Raw genomic sequence first — 15,905 nt, 5'->3', positions numbered from 1 at the left:
TTTGTATCTTTAGGGTAAATACCCAGTGGTGTGATTGGTGGGTCATAGGGTAGCTCTATTTTCAACTTTTTGAGGAACCTCCCTGCTGTTTTCCAGAGTGGCTGCACCAGCTTGCATTCCTACCAACAGTGTAGGAGGGTTCCCCTTTCTCCTCATCCTTGCCAGCATCTGTCATTTCCTGACTTGTTAAATTTAGTCATTCTAACTGGTGGGAGGTGGTATCTCATTGTGGTTTTGATTTGTATTTCCCTGATGCTGAGTGATATGGAGCACTTTTTCATGTGTCTGTTGGCCATCTGGATGTCTTCTTTGCAGAAATGTCTGTTCATGTCCTCTGCCCATCTCTTGATTGGATTATTTTTTCTTTGGGTGTTGAGTTTGGTAAGCTCTTCATAGATTTTGGATACTAGCCCTTTATCTGATATGTCATTTGCAAATATCTTCTCCCATTCTGTCGGTTGTCTTACGGTTTTGTTAACTGTCTCCTTTGCTGTGCAAAAACTTTTGATCTTGATGAAATCCCAATAGTTCATTTTTGCTCTTTCTTTCCTTGCCTTTGGCAATCTTCCTAAGAAGAAGTTGCTGAGGCTGAGGTCGAAGAGGTTGCTGCCTGTGTTCTCCTCAAGGATTTTGATGGATTCCTTTCTCACATTGAGGTCCTTCATCCATTTTGAGTCTATTTTCATGTGTGGTGTAAGGAAATTACATAAATATTTTTGTGTGTGATGAAAACTTTAGGATTTACTCTTAGCAACTTTCAAATATACATCATTAACTATGGGCACTATGCTGTACATTATATCCCCATGATTTATTTTATAGCTTGAAGTTTATACTTGTTGATCCCTTCACCCATTTTGCATGCCCCCAGCTCTCCACCTCTGGCAACCACAGATCGGATCTCTGCATCCCTGAACTTTTTTTATATTGATGATTTTTTTTTATATTTCACAAATAAGTGATATCTTATGGTATTTGTCTTTCTCAAACTTTTTTCACTTAGCATAATGACCTCAAGGTCCATTCATGTTGTAGTGAACAGCAAGATTTCCTTTTTTTTAATGACTGAATAATCTCCCACTTCATGTATGTGTGTGTGTGTGTGTGTGTGTGTGTGTATGTATACATATCCCATTTTCCATATCCATTCATCTATCAAAAGACACTTAGGTCCTTTCAATATCTTGGCTATTGTAAATAATGCTGCAATGAACATAAGGATGCATATATCTTCTTTATTTAGTGTTTTCATTTCCTTCAGATAAATATCCAGAAGTGGAATTTCTGGATATGATAGTTGTATTTTAATTTTCTGAGGAAACTTCATAGTGTTTTCCATAGTGGCTGTACAAATTTATATTCTCAACTACAGTACACAAGAGTTCCCCTTTCTCCACATTCTCACCAACACTTATTTCTTACCTTTTTGATAAGTCAAAACTTACGTTTTTCAAAACAGGTGTGAGGTGATATTGTGGTTTTGGTTTGCATTTCCCTAAGGATTTGGAAAAATGTCTATTCAGATTTTTAAATCAGATTCTTTGCTATTGCTTTGTATGGATTCTTTATATATTTTGAATATTGTAGCTTATCAGGTATACAATTTGTAAATATTTTCTCTCATTTGATAATTTGCCTTTTCATTTTATTGATGGTTTTCTTTGCTGTGAAGACTCTTTTTAGTTTGATGTAGTCCTAATTGTATATTTTTGCTTTGGCTACCTTTTTGGTGTGTACAAAAAATCACCAAGACCCATGTCAAAGAGTTATTGCTTGTGTTTTCTTCCAGGAGTTTTATGTTTTCAGGTCTTAAATTCAAATCGTTGATCCATTTTGAGTTAAGTTTTGTATATGGTGTAAGATAGAATCCAGTTTCATTCTTTGGCATGTGGCTGCCCAGTTTTTCCAACACCATTTATTGAAGAGACTGTCTTTTCCCCAGTATATATTATTGGCTCCTCTGTCATAAATTAACTGACCATATATGCATAGGTTTATTTCCCGGCTTTCTATTCTGTTCCACTGATCTACATGTCTATTTTTATGCTAATACCATACTGTTTTATCTGTAATTTATTTTTCTTGATAGCTGGATATGATGTACTATGTAAAAGAAACTGCTATAAACAGGACTTTGGTAATGTGGTAGTAAAGTGTGAAGGGAGGGGAAGTGATTAGGTCTTAATCTTTTAGTGACACTATGAATCTAGATTGTAAATTTCACAAATATACATCAGTTTTGTTCTTCTCCGTTAGGTATAAGAGGATGGATAAAGTGGGCTGGAGTTGGGTATTTCCTTTTTTCCATGTGGAAGGCCAGAGTTGACTGGAATTGGGTACTTTCTGTTCTCCTAGGTCAGTTAGGTGGTAATCTATATGGTTAGGCCCTGATTAACTAGTTTTCCTGAAAGCAGGCTTTATTACAAAAAGACAGAATGCTCTGGCATATTTTAAAAGCTCCTGATGACACACATATGAGGGGATTTTTTTCTTTATATTTATTGTAAGAATCAGGTTGAGTACCTAAAGATAAATGACACAGAATTGTGAGGGCCTTCTTAGGACTGGGTCTCTCTGAAGTTTTTAACTTTCAGAGCTGTCCACATGGAGTCTCCAGCAAAACGTAATTCCATTTACAGTTTTAAGTTTCTGCTCTTAAAAGCTGTGACTCCCTATGTTTGCCTGATTCTCATCTTTGGAGCAGTGGTATACCTTGTATACTCCCTCTGTTATAAATTTAAGAAGAGTTGTTGATTTTTCAGTTTGTTGAGCTTTTTACTTCTTAGAATGATGTGGCAACTTTCAAGCTCCTTACAAATGCAACCAGAACCCAGAACACCAGTCTTTGAAATGCTTTATTTATGATAATTCAACTTCTAAATTTAGTAATAAGGAATATCAATAAGTTATTTATTTTCCCCCGATGTAATGAAATTAACCTGTCACTATATAGTTGGGTTGGTTTGGCAATCACCATTTAAAAAAATGAAACAGTTGAACTAAAGGTATCTGAAGTTGGGCTTTCTCTCTTTTATTTTGGATTAGTGTGGCCAATGAATGAAAAGGGAGAGATCACAACTAACACAAAGGAAGTAGAAACAATCATCAGAAGTTATTATCAACAGTTATATGCCAATAAGCTAAGCAACCTAGATGAAATGGATGCATTCCTGGAAAACTATAAACTCCCAAAATTGAACAAGGAAGAAATTGACAACCTGAATAGACCGATATCTAGTAGCGAGATTGAAGCAGTGATCAAAAACCTCCCAAAAAACAAGAGCCCAGGACCTGACGGATTCTCTGGGGAATTCTACCAAACTTTTTTTTTTTTTTTTTTTTTTTTTTTTTAATTTTTTATTTTTTATAAACATATATTTTTATCCCCAGGGGTACAGGTCTGTGAATCACCAGGTTTACACACTTCACAGCACTCACCAAATCACATACCCTCCCCAATGTCCATAATCCCACCCCCTTCTCCCCAACCCCCTCCCCCCGGCAACCCTCAGTTTGTTTTGTGAGATTAAGAGTCTCTACCAAACTTTAAAAGAAGAAATAACACCTATTCTCCTGAAGCTGTTTCAAAAAAATCGAAGCAGAAGGAAAACTTCCAGACTCTTTCTATGAAGCCAGCATTACCCTGATCCCCAAACCAGGCAAAGACCCTACCAAAAAGGAGAATTTCAGACCAATATCACTGATGAATATGGATGCTAAGATTCTCAACAAGATCCTAGCAAACAGGATCCAACAGCACATTGAAAAGATTATCCACCATGACCAGGTAGGATTCATTCCTGGGCTACAAGGATGGCTCAACATTTGCAAATCAATCAATGTGATAGAACAAATTAATACGAGAAGAGAGAAGGAAGAGAAGGACCACATGGTCCTCTCAATCGATGCAGAAAAAGCACTTGACAAAATCCAGCATCCGTTCCTGATTAAAACGCTTCAAAGTATAGGGATAGAGGGAACATACCTGAACTTCATCAAATCTATCTATGAAAGACCCACAGCAAATATCATCCTCAATGGGAAAAAGCTTGCAGCCTTCCCGTTGAGATCAGGAACACGACAAGGATGCCCACTCTCACCACTCTTGTTCAACATAGTATTAGAAGTCATAGCAACAGCAATCAGACAACAAAGGGAAATAAAAGGTATCCAAATTGGTAATGAAGAAGTCAAACTCTCTCTCTTTGCAGATGACATGATTCTTTATATGGAAAAGCCAAAAGACTCCAGCCCCAAACGACTAGAACTCATACAGCAATTCAGCAACGTGCCAGGATACAAAGTCAATGTACAGAAATCAGTGGCTTTCTTATACACTAACAATGAAAATACAGAAAGAGAAATTAGAGAATCGATTCCATTTACTATAGCACCAAGAACCATAAGATACCTGGGAATAAACCTAACCAAAGAGGTAAAGGATCTGTACTTGAGGAACTACAGAACACTCATGAAAGAAATTGAAGAAGACACAAAAAGATGGAAGACCATTCCATGCTCTTGGATCAGAAGAATAAACATTGTTAAAATGTCTATACTGCCTAGAGCAATCTATACTTTTAATGCCATTCCAATCAAAATTCCACTGGTATTCTTCAAAGAGTGGGAGCACATAATCCAAAAATTTGTATGGAATCAGAAGAGACCCCAAATTGCTAAGGAAATGCTGAAAAACAAAAATAAAACTGGGGGCATCACATTACCTGATTTCAAGCTTTACTACAAAGCTGTGATCACCAAGACAGCATGGTACTGGCATAAAAACAGACACATAGACCAGTGGAATAGAGTAGAGAGCCCAGATATGGACCCTCAACTCTATGGGAAAATAATCTTCAACAAAACAGGAAAAAATATACAGTGGAAAAGACAGTCTCTTCAATAAATGGTGCTGGGAAAACTGGGCAGCTATATGTAGAAGAATGAAACTCGACCATTCTCTTACACTGTACACAAAGATAAACTCAAAATGGATAAAAGACCTCAACGTGAGACAGGAATCCATCAGAATCCTAGAGGAGAACATAGGCAGTAATCTCTTTGATATCAGCCACAGCAACTTCTTTCAAGATATGTCTCCAAAGGCAAAGGAAACAAGCGAAAATAAACTTTTGGGACTTCATCAAAATCAAAAGCTTCTGCACAGCCAAGGAAACAGTCAAGAAAACAAAGAGGCAACCCACGGAATGGGAGAAGATATTTGCAAATGACAGTACAGACAAAAGGTTGATATCCAGATCTATAATGAACTCCTCAAACTCAACACACACAAAACAGACAAACATATCAAAAAATGGGCAGAAGATATGGACAGACACTTCTCCAATCAAGACATACAAATGGCTATCAGACACATGAAAAAATGTTAATCATCACTAGCCATCAGGGAGATTCAAATTAAAACTACATTAAGATATCACCTTACACCAGTTAGAATGGCCAAAATTAGCAAGACAGGAAACATGTGTTGGAGGGGATGTGGAGAAAGGGGAACCTTCTTACACTGTTGGTGGGAATGCAAGGTGGTGCAGCCTCTTTGGAGAACAGTGTGGAGATTCCTCAAGAAATTAAAAATAGAACTTCCCTATAACCCTGCAATTGCACTCCTGGGTATTTACCCCAAAGATACAGATGTAGTGAAAAGAAGGGTCATCTGTACCCCAATGTTTATAGCAGCAATGGCCACGGTCGCAAAACTGTGGAAAGAACCAAGGTGCCCTTCAACGGATAAATGGATAAGGAAGATGTGGTCCATATACACTATGGAATATTATGCCTCCATCAGAAAGAACGAATACCCAACTTTTGTAGCAACATGGATGGGACTGGAAGAGATTATGCTGAGTGAAACAAGTCAAGCAGAGAGAGTCAATTATCATATGGTTTCACTTATTTGTGGAGCATAAGAAATAGCATGGAGGACATGGGGAGTTAGAGAGGAGAAGGGAGTTGGGGTAAATTGGAAGGGGAGGTGAGCCATGAGAGACTTTGGACTCTGAAAAACAATCTGAGTGTTTTGAAGGGGTCGGGGGTGGGAGGTCGGGGTACCAGGTGGTGGGTATCATAGAAAGCACAGATTGCATGGACCACTGGGTGTGGTGCAAAAATAATGAATACTGTTATCCTGAAAATTAAAAAAAAAAAAAAACGGTATCTGAAGTACATCACAGGTAATTAGGGTGAATACATTTTAAGGCAATATATTTTTTAAGATTTTATTTTTAAGTAATCTCTACACCCAACATGGGGTTCAAACTCACGAACCTGAGATCAAGAGTTGCGTGTTCCACTGACTGAGCCAGCTGCCTCTAATGTACTATTTCTTAATGCAGATCATAGAATAAATTTTGAAAGATTATCATGTTAAGGAATGAAAAATTTATTGTATATACTTGAAATGTAAAATGACCTTAGGGAAAAAAGTACTGATTAAAATATCAAAGTACTTTTAGGGATACTTGGGTGGCTCAGTTGGTTAAGTTTCTGCCTTTGGCTCAGGTCACAATCCTAGGTAGGGTCTGGAGATCAAGTCCTGCATTGGGCTATTGCTCAGAGGGGGAGCCTGCTTCTCCCTCTGCCTGACAAAAAAAAAAATTAAAAAATCTTAAAAAAATATTAACAAGTCAGGAAATGACAGATGCTGGCGAGGATGCGGAGAAAGGGGAACCCTCCTACACTGTTGGTGGGAATGCAAGCTGGTGCAACCTCTCTGGAAAACAACTTGGAGGTTCCTCAAAATGTTGAAAATAGAACTACCCTATGACCCAGCAATTGCACTACTGGGTATTTACCCTAAAAATATCAAACTACATTTATTTATTTATTTATTTAATTTTTTTAATTTATTTTTTTAAAAAAATATTTTATTTATTTATTTGACAGACAGAGATTACAAGTAGGCAGAGAGGCAGTCAGAGAGGAGGAAGCAGGCTCTCTGCTGAGCAGAGAGCCCGATGTGGGGCTCGATCCCAGAACCCTGGGATCATTACCTGAGCTGAAGGCAGAGGCTTTAACCCACTGAGACACCCAGGCGCCCTCAAACTACTTTTAAATAAAATTTTAAAACAGAGATGTTAGTGTGAGAAAAAATAAGGTTCACCATTATCTTATTTACTTGGATCCTCTATATGGAAAGTTCATGAATTATGATAACTTAATCAAAATTGGATTTTAGTTTACTTTTATATTAAAAAGAAAAGAGATTACTTGAAAAATTCAAATGTATGTGAAATGGGACTCATTTGCATATAGATACATGAATCTTTATCCTTATGCCTAAATACTGAAAATTTGAAACCATTTTACTTTATTAAAATCAGTTAAATCTTATAATCCAGCAGAAGCAGCATGTCACTTAGATTGGAAATTTAGCAATCAGATGCATGGATATGAATTCCAGCATCAATACCCACTGATATGGTGACCCTGGGCATGCCACTGAATCTAAATGTTAATTTTCTAATTGGTAAAATGGGAATTATCTACTTCTGTGATAGTTGGAAGCAAATCATAAAAATATGAACGCACACATGTGCAAGAAGCTTAACAACCTAACATGCTATGTAATTGTTAGGTGTCATCACCAAGTAGATAATAAAAGTCTTGTTCAAGTAGAAACAAAGCACTTTTCTTATTTTTTCCTCCTCTCCTAAAACAAAAAGTCTCAAATGCTAAATGTCTTATGAAGTACTTTATCAATTTAATTGCTTTACTTAATTCACTGTAAATGGAGGTATTTTCATCTATATTTTTATATACAGAGTTTAAAAAAACACAATTATTTCTGATGATTTTGCATGAAACTCAAGTAAGTACTATCTCACTATTCTGGAAAGGTAAATTAACTGTTATTGTGAAAGGGTTAACTAGCTGAGCTGTAAACAAATTTACTAAGGAAATATACAACATATTGAAAAACATGTTGTTTTACTTCATACTATATGTACAAATAGGGCTGCAATTACAAATAAGTGGTACCATTAAAGTACCAGAGGCCAGGTCCCTACCTGAAAATGGCTTTTGGTTGTTCAAGTTAATAAATACTACTAATAAAAAGAAACTTGAAGGTAAAAATTCTTTATTTTTCAAAACATTACATTTTTAAAAAGATTTAACTTATCTGAGAGAGAGAGAGCCAACATGGGGTGGGGGTGCAAGGGGCAGAGGGAAAAGGAGAAGCAGACTCCCTATTGAACAAGGAGCCCGATGCTGGTCCTTGGGATCATGACCTAAACGGAAGGCAGATGCTTAACCGACTCAGCCACCCAGGGCATCCCCAAAATTCTTATTTATTTATATATTTATTTATTTATAAATAAGCTCTGTACCAATGTGGGGCTCAAATCTACAACAACAAGATTAAAAGTTGTACACACTACTGAGCCAGACAGGTGCCCCCAAAATAAAAATTCTTGTTATAAATAAGTGTGTAATGTATCTGATTGGTCTTCCTACAAAACTGATCTCATTAATACAGGTTTTAATCAAATTTTCATGTATTAAGACGACTTAACATTATAACATTAATTTTAAATTAGTCACAAGAGTATCAAACTCACCTTGATTGTGCCGCCAACAACTTCCATTACCTTGCCTCGATACCACATAGTATCTGATCCTCTTACTGCACAGGCTTCTCCCTTTTTCCAGAAATAAGGCTCCAAAAGACCAAGGCATTTTAAATTATTTTGAATTTCATTCATCATTTTTATTAGCTCGAGTTCTGAAGAAATTATTAAAAATAGAAAGCATTTAGGAAGAATTTACTACCATTTTCAATATGAAATCATCAATAACCTTTAATAATTTCACCACCTTGACAATAGCATAAGGAATCAATAGAGTTTTAATAAAGATTAATTCAGTCAGGGCACCTGGCTGGCTCAATCAGTTAAGCATCTGAATCTGAGTTTAAGCTCAGGTCATGGTCTCATGGATCCTGAGATTGAGCCCTGCCACTATCAGCATGGAAATCCCTGAGATTCTCTCTCCCTACAGCTTTGCCCCTCCCACCATGTGCGTGCATGTGCCTTCTCTCTCCCTCCCTAAAATAAATAAATCTTTAAAAAAAATCTGATTCATTCATAGCTTCTATATGTTTCAAAACATACTACTAACATGTAAATAACTATTCTGTTCTCTGGTTATGAATGCAAGCATCATTTTGGGAGTAAAGCATCATTAAAAGCTCTAAACACATACTAGGAACACATAAAAGAACCATAAAGAAACTACCACTTTAAGATAAATCAATATACCTAAGTAAAATAGAACACAAGTCAGGTGTTAGTTGATACTTAGATACAGCATAATTCTGGGATATAAAATTAAAATTCTGATGTTGCTACTCACTGCTAATTGGATCATCAATTCCATAGTAAATACATAACCCCATATAGCACTGAAAGCAAAGTGTGGGGTCAATTCCCATAAGAGTTCTACCACTTTAGTTGTGTGATTTTGGGGTTGTTCCTTTACCTCCATAAGCTTCAGTTTATTCTATAAACTTGGTATAATAGAACTTATCTCCATTATCAATACTGTGTAGGATTAAATGTAAAACATCCAGAACACTTCCTGAAACATAGTAGTCAACCAGTTTTAGCTATGACTATATAAAGTTTAAGAAAAGTTTCTGGATTAAGTACTACTGCTGAAAGTCTCAAACTCTGTTCTCTTCTGGTATAGCCAATTGCACAGATTTATTTATTTTTGAGTCAAAAAACAGTATTTAGGAGGTCAACAAATGAAACAAAAATTTCAACAAATTTACAGCCACCTATCTATAGGTGGACTTACTATGGATTTCATGGAACTTTAAGACCCATGAGTGTTAGAGTTATTGTCAGTTATAAATTATTCTGGACACACCTAGATTGTAGTAAGTAAATACTTGTACATAAATCTCAGGAAATCTTTAAATATTCTCAAAGGGCCCCCAAACTCCAGGCATCCACTGTGATTTCTGTCCTCATTCTGAATGAATATAAACTTCTATATCTTTTTTCTTAGAGAGCCTCCAAACTTGTGTAAGTGCCAGGTCTTACAAATCTGGAACCACCCCCATGCTTAACTTAGGTCCAGTGTCTATTCCCAAGTGTTTCAATAAATGATTTTTATGTGGAAAGCACTTTGAGTTATTTCATTTAACATCACAACAAACCTGTGAAAATGAGGTTAAATCTTGCCCAAGGTATTTCAGCTTATAACTTACTAGAGAATTGGAGCTGCTAGTTACTCCTTGTACTGATTAATTCCACATAACATAAAATTTATTACCTGACAATTTAGGTACTACAAATATAGTTCCATCATCGCCAATACAGCTGACAATTGCCTCAAATACTTTCATGTTAGGAATAGCTGGTGGTCTGTAGCATCCAGTGGTTCTTGGTTCTGGAATTTTCTGCTGAAATTCAGATACCCTGTACTCACTAATAACATCAGCAGCTTTTTTGTCAGGTTCAAAGTTAATCTTAATACACTTAGTAACCATTGAGTCTTCTTGTTCCAAGGGGATTTCCAGAGACTTCTCAGATGATGAATAGCTGTTATTTAATTTTGTAATTCTGTAACATTCAAAAAAATATTATATCTAAACATGAGCAAATAAAAACATTCTGTGGAAAGCAATATAAAAAGAGTCCTTCAGATATACTGGGAATTTAAAGAATATATTTGCTCTAGTCTAGGATACATTAGTCTAATTTGTTACATAAAATGAGCATAATTTAGGTAATAGTAAAAATTATTTTAAACTGTAAGTGAGCCTGATGAGAAGAAAATTAATAAATTGCACTTAAATGTTTTAAAATACTATGTAATATTTATATGTTACTCTGTCTTAAAATTTCGTATTAAGTATATCACCAGTATTATACAATTAACTAGATGTTAAAGGTAAATACAACAACTTTAGGTTGATTCTCTCTCTCTCTTTTTTAAAAGATTTAATATTATTTGAGAGAGAGAGAGATCACAAGTAGGCAGAGAGGCAGGCAAAGAGGGAGGGAGAAGCAGGCTCCCTGCCGAGCAGAGAGCCTGATGCTCTGCTCGATCCCAAGACCCTGAGATCATGATCTGAGCTGAAGGCAGAGGCCTAACCCACTGAGCCATCCAGCCATCCCCTTCAGGTTGATTCTAATGTAGTCCACAGACAGAACATGCACATGTTCTATCAAATTAATACAAATATAAGTCCTTTAAAAAATAATACAGTACTAGGGAGAGAATGGTAATATGCTATATTCATTCATAATTTTCTTTTTACTTCCTATCATTCCCTTCCAGTTTAAAAAAAAAGTTACGTCTACTATTAAAAATATCCTAGGATATAGGATTTTGTATTCTTCTTGTATTTTCTTTCAAAAGGAGATAAACATTTATGAAACAGCCACATAATATTTCAATTAAGATCGTTCTCACTTGGTCCCCTAGCCTTGAGATAGCTAGTAGTTTAGGGGATACCGCAGTGGCAGATGTTAGCAGTATTAACTTGCCTAGTATTTTTCACTTTAACATTTATCAAGGAACTGCTTTAGCCTAAAGCCAGTGAACCCGAAAAGAGACACATGCAGGACATCAATACACAGAGCCTCGCCGTTAAGAGCTAGTTAAGTCAGCATTTACCATGCCTAGGCAACTACTTCATGTCCCATTTTATTTTGGGTTTCTTATTCTCCTTCCCTTCCATCAGGATTAGAGTCCTTGTCCATATAAGGTAATATATAGTAATGCAAGATTAAAAAAAAAGAAATCTGGCCATGTATGGTATGAAGTGGCTACTTGGAACATGTGTTTGCAATTCCAATATACCTTACGTCCAGAAGGAAAGAAATAAGAAGAGGAAGCTAGGGCTATAGCAATATCTTAATCCTTTGCCCCTTGGACAAATGGTACCTAAAACCACAAATTTAGTACCTGAAAAGACTTTAAGTAAATATTCAATTACTTTTGTGCTATCCATCTCTGTTTCACATAAACACATTTTGGTATATACCTACCACAATTTCCAAAATAAAGCTTAAAGATTTATGTCTAAGCAAATGGTGTCAGAGGGTCAGATCTGGTAACAGCTATGTAATTCTCTTTTCCTCTGGTTTAGACTATAAATGCCGAAGCAAAAGGCAAAATATAAAAGCAAGGGCACCTGGGTGGCTCAATGGGTTAAGCCTCTGCCTTTGGCTCAGGTCATGATCTCAGGGTCCTGAAATTGAGCCTCGCATCGGGCTCTCTGCTCAGCAGAGAGCCTGCTTCCACCTCTCTGCCCACTTGTGATCTCTCTTTCTCCATCAAATAAATAAATAAAATCTTAAAAAATATATATATACATATATATATATATATAAAAGCAAAAATATCAGTAGGAATTTAAATATGCAAGAACTAATGGGCCTGAATATAGAAATTAGTGATCTTGAATGAATTTATTTCTGAACTATCTCCTAAAGGTTAGTTTATAAATCATTAAGAGCATGCAAGATGAAATTCAGGCTTGAAAGCACACAGATATGAAGATGTACACAGGCAAATAAGAAGCCTTCATTACAAACTGATGTTAAGAAAACAAGTCTATACCTCCTTTCTCTCAAAGCCAAACCCTTTTTAATCAAATATTTAGAAACATCGACACGCTCTCCTTTTTCATCTCTGCAGAAAATTTTCACAGGTAATGGCCATGTTGTATTGTTTTCCTGCAGTGATTTAAGAGCAGAGTAAATATGAAACAATAAAAGGAAAACTTCAACAACATACTTCTTACAGGCATTTCCTCCACATTTATCCAAGCCAGAAAAATAAATTTCCAGTCAAGTAAAGTTATTTTGATATTTTGTCAGAGAGAAAAAACATGGGAGAGAGTCAAGGGGGACAGACAGTTGGTTTGTGAAATATGTCAGGAAGGCCTCCCTGCCAAGGAGTAACTTACCTAAGGGTGGGTGTGTGTAGGGGGAGCCCAACTAAAAACATTTTCAGCCCACAGTGGGCTAGGGAAGTATCAGTTACAAATTTCTCTATTCTCCTAAACTCTTGGAAAATTACAGAACTGAAATGTATTCTCCCAGCTGTGTCTTGTGTGTGTGTATGAATAGAAAGGAAGAAACTGCAAGACCTATATTCTGCTTTGAATGGAATTATGAAAATAGAAAAGGTATACATAGAAAAAGTAACATGGACAAATTACTTATTCAAGAAAATTCTAATCATTAATGCAATGAAAAGTATCAAGTTAAAATAAAAGAAATAATATGTCTAGGTGTTCTGAAAAAATATATTCTCTTCTCAAACCCTTATTCCTATAAACACATTTTTTTAAATGACATACAATCAATATGATTTCACTAGAAGCCTAACTTCTCAGTTTGTAAAGAATAGTAGAAGGCTTCCACAACGCACTCTAGCATACATACATTGTTTTTTTTATACATTCTGCTTTTTAACATGCAAATTATCGACTCAAGATTATTACTTTGGAAATTTTTTGATTTACTCATACAATCATTATGGGGCATCCATTATCAAACAGGTGTTATAACAAAATAAGACAAAAAAAGAGGGCTGCCAAAAAAATCTAAATAATTTGCTGTTATCTTCTCAATAACGCAATCTAGAAAACATCAATAAAATAGTCATTACATGTCTATTATAATTGCTTACCCCACTACACACCTGCAAGATTATAGTTGCTACAGCTCCAGTTAGGTACAATGAAAGACAGTCACAGGCTGTAGCTGTCCATTTGTCACTCCCACCAGTTGGTCTAAAACACCAATAAAAGACTTGTTTTGTAATAAAGAGCATAACATATAGAAATATAAAAAAACCCCACTATATGTATATATTCATATATATATATGAAAAAACTACATACATAGTGAGAAATCAATTTAATTTTGTGTTAACATGTCTTTATGCTGTTTTCACAATTTTCTTCCCTATTTTCATATCCTTTTGTTCATTCCTCTATTCTACTTAATGGACCATATCATACGTTAACATATGTATAACTGTTATATGCAATTACATATATATGCAGCTATGCTAAGAACACTTAAAAAGGTACATTTTAAGTATTTTTTAACATATTATATACATTTTATACATGCTGACTAGATTATAAATTCAGAGAGCAGAGATAATGTATTATGTGTTATGTCTACCATCAGATCTCTAATGCCTAGGATAGTGCCTGGCCCACAGGAGGAACTTCAAAATTATTTAACGTAAATTTAAAAAGAACAGTCCCTTTGCAATAATGATTTCATTGTACATTTTGCAATTTTTTCTGGAATTTAAATCTAATATGAATTGCCATCTATGAACAGCAGACTCATTAATTATAGAAAATGTATTTTTTAATATTCATAGTAAAAATGCTAAGTAAATATGGACAGATCAACGAAAAGCAGAGTATTCAGCTTCATATTCTATTTTAGTTTACAGAATTGAAACTGAACGACTTTCTAACCATCAAAACCACCTCCAAAGAATAAGAACTAATACCACTAAAGAGATTAAAAGTATCAGAAATGCAGGCTCTGAAGGCTCTTTTACACATGGTTTCTAGATCTGGAGTTTCACTGCAGCTGACCCATTGAGTAAATAACCAATCTGGTCAATCTTCTCACGTGTAAACAGTTTATATGAATAAGCTAACAAAATCAACCGTGCATGTAGTCTGACCAAGTAGGATTTAGTAAATGTGCTACATTATTTATTAAGAAGCCCTGTGTTCTTATGAGTTAAGCTTAAATTGTCAGTGACTCCTAAATTTTTTTTATTATGATGATGGTATTCAGATAAAAATCAGTGTCAATATTAGGATTTTCCTATGATCTGTTATGAATTAATGTTGTATAAATATTAACTTTAAAATATATATATATTTTTTAAAAGATTTTATTTATTTATTTGTCAGAGAGAGAGAGCTAGAGCACAATCACGGGGAGTAGTAGGCAGAGGGAGAAGTAGACCCCCACTGAGCAGGGAACCCAATGTGGGACTTGATCCCAGGACCCTGAGATCACGACCTGAGCCAAAGGCAGACACCTAACCAACTGAGCCACCCAGATGTCCCTAACTTTTCTAAATGTCTGAAATGACTTACATCATTTAAAAAATACCATTGATCTGTATTCATAAAACTGTACGTTTCAGTTGGGAAAAATGAAAATGGAAATGGATAGTGGTAAAGGTTACACAATATTCTTTTTTTTTTTTTTAAGATTTTATTTATTCATCAGAGAGAGAGAGAGAGGGAGAGAGAGCAAGCACAGGCAGACACAATGGCAGGCAAAGGCAGAGGGAGAAGCAGGTTCCCTGCTGAGCAAGGAGCCCAATGTGGGACTCGATCCCAGGACGCCGGGATCATGATCTGAGCCAAAGGCAGCCACCTAACCAACTGAGCCACCCAGGCGTCCCAAGGTTACACAATATTCTTAATGTATTTAATACCACTAAAATATACACTAAAAATGACAAATTGTATGTTATATATATTTTCCTAAAATGAGAGATTTCTCAGAGAGGTGGTAAAACAGTGATTAGAGCTCCAATTTTTTTTCTTTTTTAAAGATTTTATTTATTTATTTGACAGAGAGAGAGATCACAAGTAGGCAGAGAGTCAGGCAGAGAGAGAGAGAGAGAGAGAGAGAGAGAGAAGCAGGCTCCCCGCTGAGCAAAGAGCCCGATGCGGGGCTTGATCCCAGGACACCAAGATCATGACCTGAGACGAAGACAGCAGCTTAATCCACTGAGCCACCCAGGCACCCCTAGAGCTCCAATTTTCAATTCAGACCTCGTTTATAATCCTAGCTCAAAAGTTAATAGATGCATTACTCTGGATAATTACTTAACCTATTGAAGACTCAATTTCTTTAGCAATAAAT

At 35.8% G+C, this 15,905-nt stretch overlaps 1 protein-coding gene across 1 annotated transcript in view; it reads right to left on the bottom strand.

Annotated features, from left to right (window-relative positions):
- RNF17 (ring finger protein 17) overlaps positions 1 to 15,905 on the bottom strand; it is a 174,596-nt gene that overhangs the window by 44,485 nt on the left and 114,206 nt on the right. Inside the window, exons 23-26 of the mRNA XM_004778233.3 lie at positions 13,687 to 13,777; positions 12,598 to 12,713; positions 10,300 to 10,589; positions 8,580 to 8,743 (exon numbers count right to left, since the gene is read on the bottom strand). Of these exons, the coding sequence (XP_004778290.1) occupies positions 8,580 to 8,743; positions 10,300 to 10,589; positions 12,598 to 12,713; positions 13,687 to 13,777 (661 nt within the window). The remainder of the gene's footprint in view (positions 1 to 8,579; positions 8,744 to 10,299; positions 10,590 to 12,597; positions 12,714 to 13,686; positions 13,778 to 15,905) is intronic.

Source organism: Mustela putorius, unplaced genomic scaffold (assembly GCF_011764305.1).
Source record: "Mustela putorius furo isolate JIRA1106 unplaced genomic scaffold, ASM1176430v1.1 tig00004035_pilon_pilon_pilon, whole genome shotgun sequence".
Taxonomy (NCBI): domain Eukaryota; kingdom Metazoa; phylum Chordata; class Mammalia; order Carnivora; family Mustelidae; genus Mustela; species Mustela putorius.
This window is presented reverse-complemented; position numbering and strand designations above follow the sequence as displayed.